The 25,594-nt window shown below is 39.7% G+C and overlaps 1 protein-coding gene across 2 annotated transcripts in view; it reads left to right on the top strand.

Annotated features, from left to right (window-relative positions):
- CCSER1 (coiled-coil serine rich protein 1) overlaps window positions 1–25,594 on the top strand; it is a 1,252,026-nt gene that overhangs the window by 270,453 nt on the left and 955,979 nt on the right. For both annotated transcript variants that reach the window (XM_080677357.1, XM_080677358.1), the window contains exon 5: window positions 3,556–3,676. In XM_080677357.1, coding sequence (XP_080533483.1) covers window positions 3,556–3,676 — 121 coding nt within the window. The remainder of the gene's footprint in view (window positions 1–3,555; window positions 3,677–25,594) is intronic.

The following is a 25,594-nucleotide window of genomic DNA, read 5'->3' as shown; positions in this document are numbered from 1 at the left end:
AGGTCTGGTCATCTATTTTATACCTTAGACTCTAGCCCTAAGCAGAATAATAATTCAGTAAATATTTTTATAGGAAAATTGAAGAACCTGGGATCATTTCTTACATCTTTCTCTTTCAGATCATGGCCCAACCATTATATTTTTGTCTTCCCGTTCATTAATGTGTGATGTGTGTTTAGTATTTCCCTCTTTGTACAATGAGAGGAAGTTAATTTGTTGTCTAGCTCTTAGTTCCTAAAATGAATACTTAGATCAGTGATTATTGGCTTTTTATTTATGATCAAATCAAATATCATTTTCAGCACTAACAGTTTTCATTTCTTTGCTACTCTTTTATTTCCACTGGCAAATTCCTTCCTCAGAGCATTCATTTTTATAAAATGTCACATGGGCTTATCACTGGAAGACAAGGGAGCAATGCAACTACACACTTTGAGGTCTGTGCTTAAACTGAGTATCATAAAGACCAATCATAAAGACTTAGAAAGAAGCAGTATGTGTGAACCTGAACATGATCTCTTATTTGTGTGGACTGAAGAGCTAGTAGAGAAATTTATACTTTATACAGTTATAGCTGATATACCATGCTAACTGAAATTTGAAACGTATTTTTGGTGGTATCTGGTATTATTTAACTAAATCATGTAACTGAAATTTGTGCATATCAGAATCATGTAAAATGAGGATTAAATATATATGTATGTATATCCTATATAATAAAAGTCCAGCAACCAAACCAGTGGAACGACCAGAGCGACCCGAGACCAGGGAGATCAGGCAGGCAGGCGAGTGGTTAGGAGAAATCAGGCAGGCAGAGTGGTTAAGGGCGATCAGGCAGGCAGGCGAGTGGTTAGGAGTGATCAGGCAGACAGGCAGAGGCAGTTAGGGGAGATCAGGCAGGCAGGCGAGTGGTTTGGGGCAATGAGACAGGCAGGCAGAGGCTGTTAGGAATGATGAGGCAGGCAGGCAGAGGCAGTTAGGGGCAATGAAGCAGGCAGGCAGAGGCGCTTAGGGGCAATCAGGCAGGCAGGCCACTGATCAGGCAGGTAAGCAAGTGGTTATGGGTGATGAGGCAGGCAGGTGAGTAGTTAGGGGCAATGAGACAGGCAGGCAGAGGCGGTTAGGGGTGATGAGTCAGGCAGGGGATGGTTAAGGACAATGACGCATGTAGGCGAGTGGTTAGGGGCAATGAGGCAGGCAGGCAGAGGCAGTTAGGGGTGATGAGGCAGGCAGGCAGAGGCAGTTAGGAGTGATGAGGCAGGCAGGCAGAGGTGGTTAGGGGTGATCAGGCAGGCAGGTGAGCAGTTAGAAACCAGGGTCCCAGATTGCAAGAGGGATGCCCGACTGCCAGTTTAGGCCTGATCCTCAGGGATCCCTGTGAGATCAGGCCTAAACCACCAGTCAGACATCTCCCAAAAGGTCCCAGAAGGGTGCAATCTGGGCTGAGAGACCCCCCCTCACCCCCCGTGCACAAATACATTATATCTATATCTATATCTATATCTATATCTATATCTATATCTATATCTATATCTATATATACACACACACACATACACACACACACATATATACATATGTATGTATATGTGTGTGTATATATATGTGTGTGTGTGTATATATATATATATATGTTGTGTGTGTATATATATTCAATTTATTAGTTATGACGAAAATGCAAAGTAAAATGTGATATCACTATACATTTACAGGAATAGCCATGGTAGGCAGAATTCTAAGATGACACATGACTGTAGCCCTGGTATAATTACTTCCACTGGGAAAATTATAGGACTTCACTACTACAATTATGTTATGTTACATGGTAAAAGGGATTTTGTAGCTATAATTAAGATTATTAATCAGTTGACTTTGAGGTAATAAAAAAGGATATAATCTAGACTAATCACATGAGTCCTTTAAAAGCAGAGGAATATTTTCCCCAGCTGTTAGGAAAAGAAGAAAATAGATTTGAAGCATGAGAAGTCCTCAATGTGAGGGGCGTTCTCTGTTGCTGAGATAGACAGGCTGTGGGTCACTGGCGGGCAGGGAGCTCAGAATGGTTCTTGGCCACTAGCCAGCAAGGCAAAGGAGACCTGTATCCCACTACTGCAAGAAACTAAATTTTGCTAGCAACATACACAAGCTCAGAAATGGATTCTTGACCCATAGACTTTAGATAAGTGCAAAAATTGGCTACAATCTTGACAATGGCCTTGAGGGACTTTAATCAGAGAACACAATTGAGCCTTCCTAGACTTCTAACATGAAGATCTATGATAATAAATGTATATTATTTTAAGATGCTGAATTTGTATATAGCAATAAAATTAATACAATATTAAATTTTTAAAAAGAAAAACCTGACAAAACCAAGTGTTGGAACAGATGCAGAACTACTGAAATTCTTATTCTATTTTGGGGAATGCAAGTTAGTACAATCAGTTGAGAAAATTTGAACATAAAACATATGAACATACCTTAGGAGCAATTCATAAGTATTTTTGCAATATAAATTTATTTATGCACCAAAACAGTACAAGAAAGTTTATAGACATTTTGAAATAGCCCCAGACCAGAAATAATCCATATGTCTATAACCAATAAAATGTGTGTGTGTGTGTGTGTGTGTGTGTGTGTGTGTGTGCGTGAATTGGGTCAGGCAAAAGTAGTTCTATAGCTGTTCACATGGAAAATAATACAATAGTTTAAAAAATACTAATAATATAATAAGCTACGTTTTGCATGCTTATTGATACTTTTGCTCCACCATATATATTTATACATATACATATATCACATATATAGCATTCATTGGAAAGTATAAGAATGAACAAATTGAAATAAGCCACATGAAAGAGTACACCAACAAAAGAGTATGATGTAATTTATATAAAGGTTAGAAGTAGATAAACTAATCTGTGGTTATGTAAGTAATTATAATGGCTAAGTTTGGAGGCTATAATAGTCATTAGAAAGGGGTACCACAGGATTTTTAGGGTGCTGGTAATGCCCTATTCATTGATTTTTTAAAATATTTTTCTTGATTTCAGCGAGGAAGGGAGGGGGAGAGAGAGATAGAAACATCAATGATGAGAAAGAATCATTGATTGGCTGCCTTCTGCACGCCCACACTGGGGATGGAGCCCACAACTGAGGCATGTGTCCTTGACTGGAATTGAACCTGGGACCTTTCAGTCCGCAGGCCCATGCTCTATCCAACGAGCCAAACCAGCTAGGGCCCTATTCATTGATTTTAATTCTGATTAAACAGATGTGCTCATGTTGCAAAGATTAATTTAGCTGTGTATGATTTGTGTTCTTCTCATTCTTCAATGAAAAGCTTTTTATAATGAAAGTTTAAAATGTTGGCAATGCCTAGTGAGTGATGACTTAGTTTAGAAAATGATAATTAAGGATAATATAATGATAATTAATGTTTTAGTTTAGGTATCTCTTTAATTTGACTGAAAAGAAAAAGTAGAAAAAAAAGGAAAGTGAGAGTAGTTAATAAATAACTTTGACATTTACAATGAATTCTTTTAATAACGACAGTTTGCCGGGAGGAATCATACAACTCTGTAGTCTCATGTGCTGCCGTAGTGCTCACTCCTATGGAACCAACAATAGAAGCAAGGAAAGGAGAAGAGCTAAAATTCCCTGAACCTTCCAAACAGTAAGTTGTTCATTTGATTTTTAGAGCTTTGTAAAACTTGTAGATAACTGAATTAGATTGCTCAGAAGTTGTGGTTTATAATGAATGTATCAATACTATCATATTAGAGCGCAGAAGTAAATTTTGCACAACATTAAAAATCAGTCTACTCTCAAGAGTAACTTCTGTGGCTTCCAACTTCGTGTGTTTGAACTATATCCCATCCAAGGGTCATGTTGTTACTTTATCTTCAGAACTTGGGTAAGTAGCCTGAAGCACTTTGTTTCCTTACCTGGGAGTGTGAATGCACTGTTCTTGGATTGCTTATTTTGTAGTTGTAGGATTTAATGGTCTAAAATATGAACAGATTTTAATATAAACTTCCAAGCTTAAAGTTGATTTGCATTTTTATAATTTAATTTATATTTAAGTTTGATCTTATATTGAATAAATGCTAGTTCTTTTCTTTATTATAATAATAAGAGACAACTAAATTCATGGTCACAAATGTGAGCTATATGGGCTTGAAATATCAAATAAACTAGGATTATTACTGGGTATGCATTAAATAAGGGAAAAAGGGAAATCTACTGATGATTTTCCAGTGAAAGTAGTGCCATACCTGCTTTAAGGTTGGAAACGAGGTGATGTATGATGTTGCCAAGGATTGCTGGCTGACCACTTCATCAGTGAGGAAGGGTTCCCTTAAAGCACCTGTTATTTTTCCCCATTGATAACACTGTATAATAATGTTTGTTTCTTGATGTCTTTCTACTGAATAAACTCCTGAAGACAGAGTTCTCTGGAATGAAAATGCCTGCTACACTTTCTGAAATCATTTAGAAAATCCCTTAATGTGACATCTAAGAATGTTGAGTTCAAATGGAGCAATGTGTATATTTGATTGAATGAAAATAGTGTTAATATCCTTATTATAGAGAAGTATTAAGCAATTCAGAAAGTAATGATTGTAATTCAGTTTTAATACAATCTAAAAGTGAAAACAATTTAACTGCTCTTAATATAGTCTAATTTTTAGATTCCAAAAGCCATTTTTTTGTCTAATGGGAGGAAAATTACACCTCATATATACCAATTGAAATATATCTGAAAAGTCAAATGTATTATCTATAGTGTCCCCCAAAATGTATACACACATTAAGAGCTGATAGCTAAATTTTGAAAATGAAATGTAGTTTCTTAAACACTACCTTTATAATTATTCAAACTGTGTGTGTAGTAAGGTATTAGAATGCTGTAAGTTGAGACATTTGAATAACTAGTATTTCCTTTAAATTCGTGATGGAAGTATTTCTCTATTTAAAAATTTCCCTTTAATTGTACAGGCTTTACATGGGTAAATGCATAAAAAATCCATTGAGTCTTTGAAACATAGGACTCAAAGAGTCATATAATTAGAATCTCAGCACATCTGTTGCTAAGAACTGCAGTAATCTCAGTATATGGGCTTCTGAATACATTAGAGTTTACATAAGAAAAAATTTGTAGATAATGTATTTTTGAGGATGTCATAATCTAGGTAAAGTGGTAAAATATGCACCTAAGATATCAATGGTGGTATAAAGGCAACAGATGCTATTTATCTAATGTAAGGTATGGATTTGGGTTAAACATATGATTGTTTAACATTAGGTCACATGTATTGATATATTGATATAAATTCATGAAAATAAACTCAGAATATTGGTCTTAATTATAACATTGTATTGGTATATCATTTTAGAATGTCAGAAATATTTTTGACTGAAATATTTTATATAACCTTACTAACTTTTAGTCATAGTCTGGAGGAAAATATTCTAATTTTTACAAGTTGTTTTTAAATATTCTCATGTATTTATAATTTTTTTAGACATTTTCTATAAGGAATGAAGGAAGAATAATGCATTTCTGTTAGGAATGAAATACACATTTTTCAGCATAGCAAGTTATAGGGAGAAAATATCTAAATCTTTTAGGAAGGAAAGCTGCATTCTGAGCACTATAGTGAGAGAAGGCAGACCTGTTCTCTTGTTGATATATCTAAAGACTAGTGGCCCAGTGCATGGAATTCATGCACATTAAAGGCAATTAATTAGAGGAAATAATTTAATATTGCTATTTGCCCTTTTTCTATAATAGAAGTGTCAGAGATGAAAGAAAATTAGTAAAATGTATATGACAACCTTACTCCTGTCAGAGTCTGGGGCGCACCACAGGACCCAGAGTCAAGTCCCCATCCACACACGCACACCTCAAAATCGCATGAAACCCAACCTGGCCCCCCTCCCCCGCCCGTTGGGCTAGATCCAGACCCGGCCAGTCCCACTCTGTTCAAGCCCTGCTGGGCAGGGGGTGTAGCCTCAGGTCCCCTAGCCCAGACCCGGGTGGGGGGCATGCCTTGAGGTCCCCCGTCAAGCCCCGCTGGGTGGGGGGCATGGCCTGAGGTCCCCCATCAGGCCCCACCAGGTGGGGGGAGCACAGCCTCAGGTCCCCCGGCCCAGCACCGGGAGTGGGGAGCAGCCTCAGGTCCCCCGTCAAGCCCTGCTGGATGGGAGGTGCAGCCTGTGTTCCCCCGACCCAGCACTGGGGGTTCACCTTGAGGTCCCCTGTCAAGCCCCATGGGGGGCACAGCCTGAGGTCCCCTGTGAAGCCCAGCCAGGCAGGGGGGCCCAGCCTCAGGTCCCCTGGCCTGGTGCTAGGGCAGGGGGCGCGGCCTGAGGTCCCCTGTCAAGCCCCGCTGCATGGGGGGTGCGGTCTGAGGTCCCCCAGCCTGGTGCCAGGTTGGTGGGCATGGCCTGAAATCCCCTCTCAAGCTCCACCTGGTGAGGGGTGCAGCCTGAAGTCCCCCGGCATGGCGCTGGGGTGGGGTAAGCAGCCTGAGGTCCCCTAGCCCAGCACCAGGATGGGAAGCACACCTTGAGGTCCCCTGTCAAGCCCCGTCGGGTGGGGGGATGCAGCCTGAGTTCCCCTGTCAAGCCCCACGGGGTGGGGGAGGGCACAACTTCAGATTCCTGCTGATTGCTCATTAAGGCTCCTTATGGGAACTTGGCCTCAGCTGTGGGTGCAGCCATCTTTGTGACAGAATGATGTCAACTAACATATTCCCTCTTTATTAGATAGGATATCTTCATTCAAAAAACAAAGGTATGGATTTGACTTTACTTTTTAGTCTGGTCTGATAGGTAGCTCAGAATACCATAGAAAGGGTAAATTTGCTAGAAAAAAATCTTTGTGATCCAAAAAAAGTATACAGTTTTCAATTATTTGTTATAAGCATGGAGTGTTGGGATCAAAGCTTTTAGTGCAGAGCTTTATAAAATTATAAAATCCTAATGTTAAAAATATGTCCACATATCCAGCCACACTCTCATGTTACTCAAATTTATACATTTCTCAAATCACAATTACGTGCTTTGAGCAGCTTATTAAATGTACATGAAATTCAAACTCTGAAGAGAACAATAGAAACCACATTCATGATTAGTTTTGAATTTTATTTTGTGTTTTATTAGAAATACTAGAGGCCCAGTGCATGAATTCGTGCATGGGTGGGGTCTGGCTGGATCAGGCTGGGCCTGTTGGGAGGAGGAGATGGTGGGAGGTTGGCCAGCCAGCCTGCCCCAATCAGGCCCAATCATGGCCAGTGACTGGGGGAAGGGGTTGGGGGGATTGGCTGGTGGGCCCCACCCCGGCCATGGGGAGGGGCCATGGGTGGTTGGCCGGAGCCCTACCTCTGATCGGGATAGGGGGGCTGATCTGGGGTGGGCTGGGCAGGTGGAGGGCCTGAAGGAGGTTGGCCCATTGGCTGCCTATTGGGGTGGGGGGGTGTTCAGGAAGGGGCCGGCTGGGGAGAGGGCCTGCAGGCCGATCAGTTTAGTGAGGGCCCATCGGGGGCTTGGCCAGTGGGGGGAAGAGGTTGGTTGGCAAGCCCCAACCCCTAGTGGGATGGAGGTTATGATCAGGGGTGGGGTGGCTAGGGGGAGGGGCTGCAGGAGGTTTGTGGGCCAGCCCCACCCCCTATTGGCTTGGAAGGGCAATCAGGGGCAGGGCTGGCTGGGGGGAGGGGCTGCAGGATAATCAGGGTAGTGGGGGCCCATAGGGATCAGGGCCAGCAGGGGGGAGGGTCTAGGGAGGTGGCCGGCTGGCCCCATCCCCTATTGGGCCGGCCAGGGGAGGGGCTGCAGGAGGTTGGCTGGCCAGCCCCGCCCCCCATTGAGGTGGAGGGTGCCATCAGGGGTGGACCAGCTGGGGGAGGGGCTGTGGGCTTATTGTGGTGGGGCAGGCTGATTGTGGGGATGGGCTGGCCGGGAGGAAGGGAGGGGGCGTTTGGCCTGCAGCCTGCTCTTGATCAGGGTGGAATAATCCGATCAGCAGTGGGCTGGCAGGGGGGAGGGCCTGTTGGTTGGCTGGCCCCACCCCCTGATCGGGCCAGTTCACTGGCCACAGTGGGCGTCATAGTGCCGAGTCGTTAGGGTCATTATGACCATTATGGTCGCTGGCTTTTTATATATATATAGATGTTTGTTGAAATGCATGTACTCTGTTTATACATATCATGACTCAACATCTGAAATAAAGGGATTTATAGTCATTGTAAATTTAGAAATATAGAGGTGAATATAAGAGAGATAAATTATTCTATTACTTTTGTCAATTTTCATGTTTTTATTTTATATAGAGAAATCTAAACTTCCTAAGACATTTGGTTTATTGTTTCAATTTGTTGAAATGATGCATTAGCTAAATATGCTGTATGCATTCCAGGTTCAAGGCCTCCTTGTAGTGCTTCATTTGTTGACATAAAGAAAGTTTAGCCCTAACTGGTTGGGCTCAGTGGATAGAGCGTCGGCCTGCGGACTCAGGGGTCCCGGGTTCAATTCCGGTCAAGGCCATGTGCCTTGGTTTCGGGCATATCCCCAGTGGGGAGTGTGCAAGAGGCAGCTGAATCGATATTTCTAGCTCTCTATCCCTCTCCTTTCCTCTCTGTAAAAAATCAATAAAAAATTTTAAAAAAAAGAAAGTTTATTGAGCTGCTTCTGAAAGGGTGCAAATGCCATCATTTAGTACAGATGGTCATTTTTTTTTGTTTTGTTTTTGTTTTTTATTTATTTTTTTATTGTTTGAAGTATTACATATAGTAGTACATATGTCTCCTTTTTTTTCCCCATTGACCTCCCCCCCCGGCCTCCCCTACCCCCCAGTACATGCCTTTACTTGCCCCCCCCCAGTGTCTTGTATCCATTGGTTATGCTTATATGCATGCGTACAAGTCTTTCAGTTGATCTCTTACAGCACCCCCCCCCGCAACCTCCCCTACCTTCCTGCTGTAGCCTGACAGTCTGTTCAATGCTTCTTTGCCTCTGTATCTATTTTTTCCCCATTTCTTTCCTTTAAAAAATCTTGCCTCTGCAATCTAGAAATAAACATATAATAACAAAAAATGTTTGAGTCCCAATTTCAATGTCCAACAGTTCTGAGTCCCCGTTCAAATCAGATTGTCATATTTTTAAGAAGGGCTAAAAGTAACCTATTTTACTTGGATAGGTTCTTAAGAACAAACATTTAAAGTTCTGTCAGCTCTTTTTATTTTATCTTAATGAATAATGTATTATTAAATTTGGAAAAGCTTAAGTACTTTCTAATGTCATCTATAAAGTTTTTACACTAACTCTGTAGCCCTACGGAAGTCACATCAAAGACTCCTCTTATCATCTAATCTTCAACTCTACAAATTTCAGGGAAGCATATTCATTTATGATTTTAGGTACACATTTACGCACTCATCTAATTCTTGAGTATTTGCTTTGTTCTTGGTACTGTGCTCAGGGCTGGGGATTTAGTGTTGAACACCAAGTGCTGTCTCATAAACTTAAGAGTATAGTCAGGGAGACACACATTAATTGATTGCATCAAGAAATACAAGACTGTAGATGTAACAATAGCTATAATATAGAGGTAGTATCCTGTTATAAGGGCTTTAATTTGGGGCTTTAACATAACCAAGGATGTCAGGGAAAAGTTCTCTGAGGAAGTAATTCTTGAGCTAAGATCTGAAGGATATCAGTTAATTATGTGAAAAGGTAAAGGTAGAATTTTCCAGCACAGATAACAGCTTGTCCAAATACTCCGTGAAGACTAGGAGCAGGAAAAAATTGAAAGAAGATTGGGAGAAGTAAAAAGAATCCAAAAACTTATTTTTAACCAGGCCCCAGATGGTGTGATCTTTAAAAAAAAACCCCATCCTGTGTTCTTATAGAGAACGTATTGGGTGTGGTGAGGGGAGTGGTGTGAAGACAGGTTTTTGGGAGAGTCAATTTGTTATCATTTCTTCCCAACTTCAGGTTCAGTGATCTTCCATTGTAAGCTTGAAATTAGCCATGGTGGGTGTATTTACACCATAGCAATGGGCAAATCTTACAAATCAGGATTTTTCCTTCTCCTAAAGAGCTGGTCGTTATCCATTTTCCAGCACACTACTAAATGGAGGATGGGTTAGGTGCCTATAGTGAGACCATTTTGGTTATTTATGACAGCAGCATTGAATAGGGTACTGACATTGGACATGGTGAAATGTGAAAAGGAAACTGAGACAATATGCATTTCAGAACCTAGGCAAATTAAATATGGTTATAAAACTCTCAATATATTACCAAGTAATTGCATTAAGATTGGAGAAGAAATATGTATTTTACTAATTGTAATTAAGATGAAATAATGTAATATTGTGACAATCCTAACATGTTATTTTGAATTAGTAATAGTCTAGGTAAGGGAGACCTTTGGTATTATTTTAATTTATATTGAATATTATCAATGGAACTATGTAAGTGTGAAACATGTAAGTCTACTTTCCACAAAATTCCTTTCTGAATCATTGCCATTGATTCTCACTGAAAATCCACACGAGTATTAGTAAATTCCACTTAGGTTCTTATGTAAATTCTTATGATTCTTTACTAATAGATTTTCTTCTACACTTTGTCTTTAAGCCTTTACTTATCTTCCATTACTTGGTACCTTAAAACTCTCCCATTTAAAAAAGTCAGAAACTGAAGCATGACATAAATGGAATCAGTTTGAGGCCCCTCATACAAGGCTTCTTTCACTCAGCATGTTTTTTTAATTTTTTTTAAAATATATTTTATTGATATTTTACAGAGAGGAAGGGAGAGGGATAGAGAGCTAGAAACATCGATGAGAGAGAAACATCGATCAGCTGCCTCCTGCACACCCCCCACTAGGGATGTGCCCGCAACCAAGGTACATGCCCTTGACCGGAATCGAACCTGGGACCCTTCAGTCCGCAGGCCGACGCTCTATCCACTGAGCCAAACCGGTTTCGGCAGCATGTTTTTTTAGATTTATTCGTGTTGTTGCATGTGCCAGAGTCCATGCCCTTTCATTAGTGAGCAGTGTTGTATGGCATGGATGTGTCACCATTTGGTTATTTATTCAGTCCTGTCCTCTTTGGATCATGCTTTGCAAAGTCACTGAATCATGGAACCACAGGGCCTTTGGGTGTGGAAGAGAGTCATAAAGACCATCTTTATCTAACCCTGCCCTTACACCACTGGTATCCAGTGCTTGGCACACTGCCCATGAAGATGCCCAACTCCTGCTTGACACCTCCAGTGACAGACAATTTATTCCCTTAGAGGAAAGCTTCTTCTGATCCTGGCCGGCCTGTCCTGTTAGGAAACTCTTCTTCATTTTCAGCACATGTCAACCTCCCTAGACCAGTGGTTGGCAAACCACTCGCGAGCCACGGTTTGCCGCTCTGTTGACTAATGAGTTTGCTGACCACTGTCATATACTACCCTTTACCTCTTTGCACACAATATGCCACAATTGCCTAATTCTCACAGCTTCCAACTACATGGTAACAGTTAGTCTAGTCCAGTGGTCAGCAAACTCATTCGTCAACAGAGCGGCAAACAGCAGCTCGCGAGCCGCGGTTTGCCGACCATTGCCCTAGACCATTTCACAAAGGCCCTAGTTCTTGTCCTCTGGCCAGTCAGGCACAGTAAGCTCCCTTTTCACCACCACAGGCCGTGGGTATTGAGAAGGCCCATCCAGCACCCAGCAGTGTGCTGATAAATGTTTGACTTACAATGCTAGTTGTTTTTGTTAGTGTATACTATTCCATCATATAATTGTATCAAAATGCATTTATTCAATCTCCTGTTAATAAGCATATAGACAGTTTGCAATGTTTATTTTATAAATAGTTCTTCTATGAACATTCATGGGCTCCTGGAGACAGTGTGGAGTTTCTTTGGGAGTGGGATGGTAGGGTTGTAAGGCACATAACATCTTTGAATTCAGCAGACAATGCTCAGTCATTCGCCAGAACTCCTCATGGTTAACGCTGTTGCCCACAGTTAGCCTTGTAAGGCTCTATACTTTCACCAGTTTTAGGGGTGTGAACTGGCATTGTGATTTTGATTTACATCAACTTATTTTTAGTCATGGATTGTATCTTTGCAAATGTCTGTTGGACATTTGTGTTTCTTATTCCATAAATGGCCTATCATATCTTTTTGTCCATTTCTTTATTGGTGATTTGACTTTTATATTTATTAGGAGAAGTTCTTTGTATATTCTGATCTCTAAACTTGAGTTGCTATGTGCATTGCAAAACTTTCTTCCAGGTGGTGGGATATCTCTTAATAAGTTGTGACTTTCACTAGAAAAAAATTTATTTAAAACAGAAGAAATAGAGGCATGAATTTGATAAATGTCTGGATACACACTACTGTGAATATGAAACAGCCCTCTTCCCATGCAAGTTTTTAAAGAAATGGTAGCTGTTTTATGATTTGGTCAATTTAAGGGTAGAAACAGCTGTCAGAAGAATTATGTGGAGAGACTTCTGCGCAGAGAGCTGTTGCCTAAATGTCAGTCCACTGAACAGCTTTTGGAGGAGGAGTTGTAGCTGGGAAGAGTAATCTTCTAATCTCAAGCATAATGCAGAGTCTTTGGGGAAATCATTCAGAGAGTTTCAGATGTATTCTCTGCAGTCGGAAGCACAATGGACAGATGCTGATTTATGTCTGGAAAATGGAAGGGTACCATGGACTAAAATATAGAGGATGAAGATTGGCCAGCCAACTGCTTACTAATGTTGCTATTCTTTAATGACACCTCCAGGCTTTTTAAACTTCAGACCTCACAAAGACTGAATCTGTCCCTTAATACCAGCCCCTTAGATCTAGGCAGTCAGGAGTCTTGCCTTGGATTCTGCACATGAGAGGACTGAGTCACATCCTTTGTCTAGCTGTGCCTCTTTTAACAAGGCAAAAGTTCCAGAGTTAAGGGTTCCCAGTATCCAGAAGCCAGTGCCTCCTGCACCAGCTTGCTGGGATTTCCCTGCTCAAATGGCCCTAAGTCCTCCCCGCTGTGTTGTATTGCCTATGGCCCCATAGGCTGCAGGGAACAGCTGATGACAGTAGTGGTGGACAGAGCTTAGAGAGGTGGCTGGGGCACTCACCCTGTGAGGTCAGATTGTACGGGAAGAAGCCCGGGTCCAAAGGAAAAAGGACCCTGTTTAGTTAATTAAGCTATATCAATTTATATCACTTATGAGAGGATCCTTTCCTGGTTCATCATATCTATTTACCTCATCAGTCACTGGTTTGTGAAACTAAAAAATAAGACTCAGAATATTGATTGTTTTCAAACTTCATGTGTTACTGAAGAACCAGAGGATTTTAATACAAAATAAATACATAAAAATCTCTGGAGAAACTGCTCCCCTTGATTGAGTGTTGTTATTTTATCTCTCTGCTGTTTATTGCTCTCTAGTGAGGCATAATATCTCGTCCCTTGTGTAGACAACCTGTCAAGTCAAGAATTCCTATTGTAATATTTGCATCTGGTTTGACAATCCTTCTTTGTGCATCGAACACACTATGCTATTTTTCAGATGAGTTGGGACAGCCTTGATTAGATGAGTGAAGTGTTTCGACTCACCAGTGCAGTACAGTACCACTGTGTGCTTCAGAGTGTAATATAAATACAATTTATCAGACGGCTGAAAATGACTGCAGGGCCACCACCATTGTTGTGAAAGTAGCTTTTACACACAGATAAAAGGCATGTTGTCAACTTTCAACTGCCACTGCCAACATCATCTTGAGAAAGATTTCTGTTTTCAGATAATTAAGATACTTCACTGGAATTTATTCCATAGCATAAATCATTTAGTAACACTGTAAAAAATGCTATAGTCCCCACTATTAAATTTTGCTTTTCCCTTTCCACAGAAGATAGACTGAAAGAGAAATCAAAAGCTTTGAAATTTAATGTATCTCTACTTAGCAGCCTGAAGAGTGTAGACCATATTGGTAATTTTATTGAAATCCAGTATCCTTGATAAAATAAGGATAATAGCACTTGCTTTGTAAGATTATTTTAAGTATTCCGTGTTTAAATGTAAAAGAGGTAGAATACTTTTGGGCACAAGGAAAATAAACAATAAAAAGTAACTGACTTAATATCTCTCCTATGAGTAAGTTGGGGGAGTGGTTGGAAGGAGGTCTATAACAATATAAATTGTTCTATTAAATTTATGATTTTAGATTTTACTCACTGTACCTAATCATAGGGTGATTGTCTGCTTATTATTTCTGAAGGAAGTGTTATATTTTTTCTTCTGTTAGATTTAAATCTATTTTACAGCAAATATTGCCTTTTAAATCTTCGGTAATACTTACGCTAGAGTCCCAGTGCACGAAATTAGTGCACGGGTGGGGTCCCTAGTGGCTGCCAGCTGCTGGCTGCCAGCCGGGGCCTCCCTTCTTGCAGTTGGCTGGCTGGCCCCGCCCCCTGGTGAAACTCCTGGTTGAGGGGACAATTTGCATATTAGGCTTTTATTATATAGGATAATAATTAGTAGGTACTAAAAATACTAGAGACTTGATTATGTTGGAAGTGAAATACAGTATCTTTCATTTAGAAAGTAGAACCAATTATGCTAGTTCTTTTACACTATCAAACTGAAAACAAAGTTAAGTTTAATTAATTCATAGCCAATATTAATACTTCAATATTAAATACTTAAAAAGTTAATATGTCACATGGAATTCAAACAGTAATTTTATCACATGTATTCAAAATAAAGATCTCTGAACTGAGGGTTTGGAAACCTGATTTTCACATCTGGGACAGAGCAGGCTATTTGTATTTCTAAACCATAGTTGCTTATAAAACAAACATTGACAGCACAAACTTCACAGAGAAGTTCTAAGTAGAAAAAGTCTAGGAAAGCATGCTGTAAACTGTGAAGGAGCCCACTTTTCTTTTTGTTGCTTTTTAGAGGAATACATAATGAAGATTCATGAAGATTCTTAAATCTGAAATTAAAGGATCCTCATAATTGATGGGAAAATCAGGGTACTGGTAGACTGACCTAGTCTCATGCACTGATAAAATATTTGAACACCTTTATTATGACAAATATGCATAAAAATATAATTGCTTGTATACTATGCTATCTCTCACCAGACACTGAAGACACTTTTTTTTAAATCCTCACCTAAGGATATGTTTCTGTATTTTTAAAGAGAGAGAGAAAGAGAAACTTCAATTGGTTGCCTCCATTTGCGCCCCAACTAAGGACTGAACCTGCAACCTTTTGGTGTATGGAATAACTCTCCAACCAATTGAATCACCTAGCTAGGATGAAGACAATTATTATTTGAGGAAAATTATTTTCTATCAACTTTTGTCTTTGTTTTTCAATTTCTGGTGCTTAGCACAAAATTTTATATGTTGTTGGCACTGGATTATTATTTGTTGAATTTATACATATATTGTTTTAATTAATATATTAACTTATTTAATAGCACTTATCCTAATATATAAAAAGGCAGGGGCCGTCACGACTGAAACAACCAGATGGACAACCGAATAGCAGGCTGCGTAGGGTGACAAGGCCGGCAGGGGGTTAGTGAGGGACAACCAAACCACTGAACAGTAGGCTGCGTGGGGCGACCAGGCCGGCAGGGGGGGCAGTTGAGGGCAACCAGGCCAGCGCGGGGGGGGGCAGTTGGGGGCAACCAGGCTGACAGGGGGGGCAGTAAGGGTTGATCAGGCTGGCAGGAAGAGGCAGTTAGGGGTGATCAGGCAGGCAGGCAGGTGAGCAGTTAGGAGCCAGTGGTCCCGGATTGTGAGCGGGATGTCTGACTGCCCTGAGGGGTCCCGGATTGGAGAGGTTGCAGGCTGGGCTGAGGGGACCCCCCGTGCATGAATTTTGTGCTCCGGGCCTCTGGTACAGTTCATAAGTGTCATGCACTATTCTAAGCTATATAAATACTAACTCATTTAATTCTCCCAGCAGTGTTATGCTGCATTATTATGCTCAGGTTATTACTTCTGAGCAAACCAAGTCACACAGAGATTAAGTATTTGTCCAAGATGACCCTTTAAAAAAACATTATATTATACTTTGCTTTTAATTACTTTAATTACTAAATGTTAAACCTGACACACAAGGCAGTCATTCTTTTTTCATATTTACTAAATTTATTAGACTGTTATGACCTAAAAAATATGGATGTCTTAATAAACCAATAATACAAAAAACGATTAGCATTTGCAAATCAACAGAATAAATAGAAAAACTAAACAACAAAATTCTTCACTGATGTTTATCACACCCAATCAGTACCTCTTTTTTGTACATATATTTCTACTCAAATGAGCCAGGAAGAAAATAAAACTGTTTTTGTTTTGTTTTGTAATGCTTCTGTCCTAGTTAATGTCATTCATTTTACTAGCTACTTTTTAATACTTGTTTTAGTTTCTTTTTTTTTACATTTCTCTGAAAATAACTTAATAAATTAATATCAATAAGGTTAAACTATATATTTTGTCAAGGAATAAAAAAGGCACATATAAATTTAGAGAGATGTATAAGATGGGGGGGGGGGAAAGGTACGGTGTTCCCTCCAGCCATTGTATCCAGGTAAAATGTCACATGCTTTAAGATATATCATAACTCTGTGCATTAAATAAAATATTGATGAAAACTTTGGATAGTTTGATACATTTTTTAAAGGCAGTTATTGAATGACTTACTTTTTTACAGAAATCAGCTTAGTATTTTCTCTGTTATTTGGGATCAGAAATAATGTCATGGTCATGCTTCTTCTTTAAAAGGCATAATGAAGCTGCACAAGGAAGAGTTCAAAGATAGATTATGGGATAAAGATGGATTTTATAAAAGCCAATAGATGTAGCAGCTTCTTGTCACTGATATGTTTATATGACTATCTCATATGAATGATGTAGGTGCATTTAGGCATCATAGGGTTAATGGGACCCAGTGATCTTTAAAATTTCTTTCAAGATAGAGAATGTGTTTCAAACAAGATCAACTGCATTTTTAAAGGTTATTATTATTAAGTTAGATTATCTTATACTAGAGGCCCAATGCACAAAAATTCATGCAAGAGTAGGCCTTCCTTCCCCCGGCTGCCAGCACTGGCTTCCCTCTGCCACCCGGGACCCAGGCTGCTTCCCTCCTCCGGCTGCCCGTAGGCACCTGGGACCTGGGCTGGCTTCCCCGGCTTTGTCAGGAAGGACTTCCAAAATGATGTCCAGAAGATGTCCAGTCTAATTAGCATATTACCCTTTTATTATTATAGATTTTATTTAAAGTATTATATTTAGCTTAAGACAAGATATAACATAACTTGTCAATTACAACAAGATTGTGATTTTTATTTTTTATCAAAAATAAGGTATAAGAAAAGATTTTTAAAGGGTTTTGGTATCAAATATTTTTATTTATATTTTCTATGTGTTTAGATAGTCAATACCAGTTACAATGTTGCCATGGAGTTGTTTTCCCCACCTATTCTTATTGGAAAGAGTTTTTGTATACCATTTGTTTTTGTTTTCAATCTGTATTGATATGGTTGAATATAAAAAAAAAAGTCACATCACACTTTTAGGATTTCTGCAAAATTAGGATGATGCCACATTTTATCTACATGCCCTGTAAAATGTATATGGTACTTTTTACGTAAACTTTATTAGCCATTAAACTTAATTAAATTGAATTAAATTATAACCCCTTTTTATGTGAGCTGTCAAGAAATTAGGAAACAAAGTTCTAAAATGTCAAGCATTGACATCTTAAATTTTAAGTAAAGAAGCAGCTATACCATATATTGGAAAGAATATGAATTTAAATATACAAACTGGAATCATGGCTCCAGATATTTTTGTGATATAAATGTCTGACCTTAAGTACCTATTTTCATTTCTGTGTTCTTATCTTCTCTTTAAAGGTAAGCATTTAAAATTAATATTTTATGACAAGTGTGAGATGACATCTTATTGTGTTTTCTCTGATGATTAGTGACATTGAGCTTCTTTTCATATATCTGCTGGCCATCTGTCTGTTCTCTTTGGAGAATTGTCTATTCAGGTCTCTTGCTCATTTTTAAGTTGGATTGTTTGTTTTTTGGTGGGGAGTTTTATAAATTCTTTATAAGTGTTGGATATTGACCCCTTATCAGATGTATCATTGGCGAGTATGTTCTTCCATTTCAGTGGGTTGTCTTTTCATTTTGTTGATTGTTTCTTTTGCTGTGGAAAAACTGTTTAGTTTGATTTAATCCCATTTGGGTTTTCTGTTTGCTTCTTTGTTTGTTTCCCTGAGGAGATATCAGAAAAAATTTTGCTACAAGATATAGCTGAGATTTTACTACCTAAATTTTCTTCTAGGATTTTTTATGGTTTTGAGTCTAACATCGAGTCTTTAATCCATTTTGAGTTTATTTTTGTGTACCCTGTAAGAAGGTGGTCTGGTTTCATTTTTTTTGCACGTATCTGTCTAATTTTCTCAAAACTGTTTATGAACTCTACTATCTTTAGTCTATTGCATGTTTTTGCATCCTTTGTCAAATATTGTCTATACATGCATGACTTTATTTCTAGTTTCTCTATCCTGTCAGAATGGCTATCATCCATAAATCAACAAAAAACAGTATTGGCAAGGATGTGGAGTAAAGGTAACCCTTGTTGACTGGTGAGGATGCAGATTGGTGCAGCCACTGTGGAAAGCAATATGGAGTTACCTCAAAATATTAAAAACAGAACTGCCTTATACCAAATGATTCCACTTTTGTGAATGTATCTGAAGAAACCCAATACATTAATTCAAAAAATATATGTACCCCTATGTTCATTGTAGGATTAATTACAATAGCCAATATTTGGAAGCAGCCAAAGTGTCTATAAGTAGATGTGTAGATAAAAAACTGTGATATATTTACACAATGGAATACTACTCTGCCATGGAAAAGAATAAAATTTACCCTTTGCAACAGCGTGGAGGGACCTAGAGAAACTTATGCTAAGTGACATAAGCCAGTTAAGAATGACAAGTACCATATGATTTCACTCTTATGTGGAAGTTAATGAACAAACTGGACTACCAAGCAAAATAGAGACAAACTGGTAGATAGAAAGCAGGCAGACAACTGGGGGCAGGAGGAAGAATGCTCGGGGGTGGAAGGATTAAGTAAAAAAGAAAAAAAAGAAAGAACTCATGGACATGGACAACAGTGTGGTTATTGTGGAGGTTTGGGGGAAAGGGTATGGGTGGATGTGGAGGAGGGCATAGAGGGGATAACTGGTGCTAGGAAAAATTAAATTAATTTAAATTAAAGGAATATTTTTAAGGCCTCTCATCTCTCACCCTGATGTTCTAACTCGCCATTTTAACATTTCTTTGTGCTATGTAATTTAAAAATTTATTAAAATATGAGCTGAGTATTAAATATTAGTGTATTTATAGTAATTTTGTATTTTTAAACGTTTTTGTCATTTAAAAGCTATTCTGTCACATTAAGCTATAAATATTAATGTCTTCATAATTAAAACTGTCATATTCCAAGTGGAAATTTAAAATTTTTTCTCTCTTAGTAACATATGATTCTATTTTTTTTTTTAAATCCTCACCTGACAATGTTCTTTATTGATTCTAGAGAGAGAGGAAGGGAGAAGGAGAAAGAGAAACATTGTTGTGAGAGAGAAGCATCCATTGGTTGTCTCCCATTCGAGCTCTGACCAGAGATTGAACCCACAGCCTCGGTATGTGTCCTGATCAGGAATTGAACCCGTGACCCTTCAGTGCACAGGAAGATGTGCTAGCCAACTGAGCCACACTGGCCAAGGACAGAATGTTCTAGTTTTTTACTTTTTTGTCCTCTACTGTCATAAGCTAGTTGAGTGAGTAATGTCAGGGACTAAATTAATGATATTCCAGAATTATATGTTTATAACTCTTTTTTCTCTTAAGTATATTATTGTTATTACATAATAATAACTGAAATTAATCTCATATTTGATCATCCACTTAGATTGGAGTAATATAGTTAAGTTAGAGAAGTATTTTGCCATTTGAAATTCACATATATAAAAATGCTCTTTAGCTAAAAATTTTTTCTTGAAATTATTGCATAATATTCAACTGTGTGCATATGCTTTATAATTTAATTAGAATAAGAAACAAATTAGAGGCACTGAACAGGGTGCTCAGTTGGTTAGAGTGAAGTCCAGATACACCAAGGTTTTGGGTTTGATCCCCTGTCAGGGCACATACAAGAATCAACCAATGGGTGCATAAGTAAGTTGAACAACAAATAGATGTTTCTGTCTCTCTCCCCTCTTCCTTCTCTCTCTAAACTCAGTAAATAAATAACATGTTTTTAAAAAAGAAACAAATTAGAAAGTATTTTAAAAATGAATGAACATTTACTATCAGAAAACTAATAATGTCAACATATAATGGAAAGCAGCTGTCTGACAGCAGTTTTATTATTTAAATTTAATGTAGTTTCCATATGTTTTATGTCATTAATTACTTGGCAGTTTTAAATTTTTTCTCTGGTAAATTATGTGTCATAAAGAAATTACTTTAGAAAAAAACAACAACAAGAAGAAGGAATGGCTTGTTATATCTATTGTACTAATATCCCAACTATTGATCACATTTTCTTCTATATGTAGTTGACTTGGAGGGAAAAATAAATTATTATAAGCTACTTAAAGATCCCTGAACTAAATTGAAAATGAATTATTTCACCTATCACCATAATGGATTTGGGAATATTATAACAGAACTAGAGGCCTGGTGCATAAAATTCATGTGGGGTGGGGGGTGTCCCTCAGCCCGGCCTGCACCCTCTCACAATTCAGGACCCCTCACACCTTACTGCCCGCCTGCTCGCTGCTCCTTACCCGCTTGGCTTGCTTCTCCTTAGCGCTGCCTCTGCCACGGAGGCAGGAGAGGTCCCTGCCCACACAGCTGCGCTTGCCAGCCATGAGCCCAGCTTCTGGCTGAGTGTCACTCTCCCTGTGGGAGTGCTCTGACCACCAGGGGGCAGCTCCTGTGTTGAGCGTCTGCCCCCTGGTGGTCAGTGCATGCCATAGTGACTGGTCATTCCATCATATGGTCTATTTGCATATTAGGCTTTTATTATATAGAATATTACAATATCTTTTATAGTTTTTATCATTTTAACAAGGCTGACAAAGCTTTAAATGTCATTGGATGGCCAAGATACTCAGGAGAGTAATCTTTACTTCATCTGGAGTAAACTGAGAGCAAAATGGAAGTTAAAAAGCAAACCAAATGCATTGGCAGGTGCTATTGAACAGACAGCTCCCTAAATAATTGTCTTCAGAAATGTGACTGAGTTGATGACCAATGTGCTACAGGTTGGTCTGATACCTCAGTAAAAACAGAGTTTACTGATCCTCCACCCCAGTATTAACAGTGGGTGGTCTCTGATGCCAGAAGAAATGACTTAAATTTTAAGAGTACAGAGACACTTACATGCATTTCTTATTAGTTAGTACTTTTCTAGGTTATAAATGACAGATACTCAATTCAGAAAGATCTTAAGGATAAAAACAAAAAATGTAGACTCACAGAGATTTACTACATAATTTTTTTCAAGGAACGTAGTTCATATTTTCCTGCTGTCTAATCATTTTGTGCCAGTAGAAAGAGTGCTGTTGTCAAAATAGCGGTTGTGTAAACATTGTAGTACATTCTGTATTCAGTTGGCACAAAATAAGTCATTCTTTCAATTTGAAGGTTCTGAGATATTACTAGGCTAGTTATATTTAGAAATATTAAGCACTGATCATTTCTCCTGTTCCCAAATAAACATATCATAAAAAATCAATAAAAAGTTTATATTAAAATGACATCTATATATATAAAAGCCTAAGCAACTGGAAAGACTGGAATGACCAGAATGACTATGATGCGCACTGACCACCAGGGGCCAGAAACTCAATGCAGGAGCTGCTCCCTGGTGGTTAGTGCGCTCCTATAGCCAACCTCCCCTAGTTGGCCAACCTTCCACAGTCCCTCTCCCCCAGCTGGCCAATCTCCTGTGGTTTTTCTTCCCTACTGGCAGGCCTGATTGCCTGATGTGGCCCCTTTCCCAGGGGGCCTGAGGGTTGGCTTCCTCCTCGGGGCCAATGGCCAACCTCCCATGCCCTGTTCCTCTCCCCAGTTGGGAGGCCCCAATTGGCCCACTGTCTGCCCACTCTGGTGGCAGCGCGGTGGCGAGGGAAGGAGGAGGGGGGGAGGTAGGGAACCTCATGGTGGCGGGACACCGATGATGGCGGCATTAGCATCTGGCATCCGTTCCTTATGCACCCAGCCTGGTGACTGTCACCTCTTCTCTGTCCTGGCCCTCATCGGCCTGGCCCTGATTGGCCCTGATCACCGGCCAGGTCTAGGAACCCAACCCATGCATGAATTTCATGCACTGGGCCTCTGGTAATTATATATTAACTAGAGGCCCAGTGCACGAAATTCATGCACAGGAGAGGGTGTCTCTCAGCCTGGCCTGCGCCGTCTCCAATCCGGGACCCCTCGGGGGATGTCCGACTGCCAGTTTAAACCTGCCTGTCTGCTTAATGCCCCCAACTGCCCTTCCCTGTTGGCCTGGTCGCCCCCAACTGCCCTCCCCTGCCTGCCTGGTCACCCCCAACTGCCTTCCCCTGCCAGCCAGTTTGCCCCCAACTGCCCTCCCCTGCTGGCCTGATCTCCCTTAACCCCCTGACAGCCTGATCTCACCCCTAACTGCTCTCCCCTGCCAGCCTGATCTCCCCTAACTGCCTCTGCTTTGGCCTCCACCACTATGGCTTTGTCTGGAAGGAAGTTGAACATCCAGAAGATGGCCAGTCGACCCGGTCTAATTAGCATATTATCCTTTTATTAGTACAGGTAATTATACATTTGAATTTATAAATGATAAAAATAATTAGATATATAAGTTTATATAACTGCATAAATATAAATGTATAAATGCTACTGTACTTTGTATTAAAATTAATATTTCTACTTCTTATGTGTTACTTTAGAGTGGTAAATACTTTTTTAAAATAACATCAAAACTACCCAGTGAGATACATGGTAATCTGAAGGTAGGAATTTATCAAGCATAAAATATAACTTCTCTGCCATTAAATTGACAAAATGATGACAAATATAAATTTTATGTGAACTGATATAACCAATTTTATGTCTAATGGGTCAAAAATTTGTAGAATCAGTATAATACGGTTTCACTGTCTTAAAATTTCATGGAAATCATAAGTAAAAGTGGACCATATATGTGCTGTTTTCAATACTATAATGTTAAGGGAGTTTTGTTGGTAAGCTGCAAGACTCAACCTCAGGCCAAAATCAGTCAACATTTTTATTGTTTTTAATTGTTTTATTATTGTTATGTAATCCCCTTTCAAAAAAATGTGTGGAAAAATGATGCAATTGCTGTGTTAAACAGTATGGTTGTTTTTTTTAAAAAATAAACAAAATATAACCATATGATCTGGCAGTTCCACTTCTGTGTATAATAAACCCAAAAGAATTGCAAATAGGGACACTAACAGATATTTGTACACCTATGTTTATGGCAGCATTATTCACAATAGACAATAGGTGGAAGCAACCCAAGTTTCCATTAACATATGAATTGATGAACAAAATGAAGTGTATACATACAATGGAATATTATTCAGTCTTAAAAATTACAGAAATACTGACTATTGCTGCAAAGTGTATGGACTTTGAAGGCATTATGCTAAATAGAATAAGCCAGTCATCAAAGGATACATACTGCTTGATTCTACATATATGAGGTACTTAGTGTAGTCAAATTCATAAAGACAGAGTAACACTGTGGTTTCCAGGGGGTGGGGGAAATTGGAATGGGGAGTTATTATTGAATGGGTTTGGAGTTCATTTTGGAAAGATGAAAGAGTTTCGGAGATGGATAGTGGTAATGATTGCACAACAATTCATTTTGTAGTGCCATCCACCTTCAAATTTTAAAATGGTTAGATTTGTAAATTTTATTTTACTGATATTTACACACACACACACACACACACACACACACACACACACACACACACACTATGGAGAATGCTGAGAAAGATAGTTTTATGCTGGCACAGAGGTTCCCGAATTTCATCTATCAAAGACTAGTGCCAAGCTGATGCTGTTCACTAGAGCAATGGTTAAACACACAGATTCCAAGAGTCTATCCTAGGAGATTTATATTTCCAAACCAACCTTTCTAGTTTGATATGTTCAACATCCCACTCATCTTCTCTCCTGGGATGTCACATAACATCACAAACTCAGCATGACCGGTAGGGAATTGTTTGCCTACCAACCATCCCACCAGCTTAAATAAACAATCAGACAGAGACATTTTTCTAAGACCTGTTTCTCCTCAAGTGTTAGCTATCTACCATTTGCTAATTGTTCAATCCTGAAACCATGGACAGTTTTGATATCACGTCTCTCCAGCAGGTTCTCTGTACATGTACTGCTGCTCCCTTGCGAACCTCTCAGCTGATCACAGTTTCCTCCAAAGTGGAATTCTACAGTTTTTTCTTGACCCTCCTTTAATTCAGTATTCACAATTCAGAGATCTTACAAAAATGAAATCTCCTCAAAACTGTTGCTCTTAGTCAAGTTAAATATTTTTTTATCATGTCCTTTTGAGCCTTGAATTATTATCTATCTTCCTTCCACCTCACCTTGACCCATCTCAGGCCAGTTCCCTATTTCTCTCTCCTCACACTAGAATTCAGTTCTCAAAATGCATACTTCCTCCTTTTATTCATGGCTGGGATATACAGGGGTTGGCAAAAGTAAGTTTACTGTCATGTGTAAGGAAAATAATATAATAATCCTATATAATAAAAGACTAATATGCTAAGTGTCCAGTCGTCCAGTCGTCCATTCAACCAATCAAAGCATAATATGCTAATGATATGCTAAGGCTGCTCAACCACTTGCTATGATGTGCACTGACCACCAGGGGGCAGACACTCTGACTGGTATGTTAGCTTGCTGCTGGGGTCTGGCTGATCAGGACTGAGTGAGATGGGCCAGACATGCCCTGGAGCCCTCCTACGGTCCCTCCCTGGCTGGCCAACCTCCAGCGTCCCTCCCCGGCCCCATTCATGCACCAGTGGGGTCCCTCAGCCTGGCCTGCACCCTCTCACAATCTGGGACCCCTTAGGGAAAGTCAGAGAGCCGGTTTCGGCCTGATCCTGCAGGCTAGGCCGAGGGACCACACTGGTGCATGGATTCATGCACCGGGCCTCTAGTCTACATTTATAAAAGGCTAATATGCAAAGTGTTCGCTTGGGAGTTCCACCAGGAGAGCAGGAGTTCGATCGCTCACTATGATATGCAATGATCACCAGGGGGTGGCCCAGAACAAAGAAAGGCCCTGGCCAGCAGCCAGCAGCCAGGGAAGGAAGGCCCTGGCCGGCAGCTGGAAGGAAGGCCCCGGCTGGCAGCTGGAGGCCCCGATCGGCCCTGATCACTAGCCAGTCCTGGGGCCCCTTCCTGTGCACGAATTTTGTACACCCAGC

The sequence above is a fragment of the Plecotus auritus genome (assembly GCF_963455305.1).
Source record: "Plecotus auritus genome assembly, chromosome: 1".
In the NCBI taxonomy this organism is placed as follows: domain Eukaryota; kingdom Metazoa; phylum Chordata; class Mammalia; order Chiroptera; family Vespertilionidae; genus Plecotus; species Plecotus auritus.
This window is presented reverse-complemented; position numbering and strand designations above follow the sequence as displayed.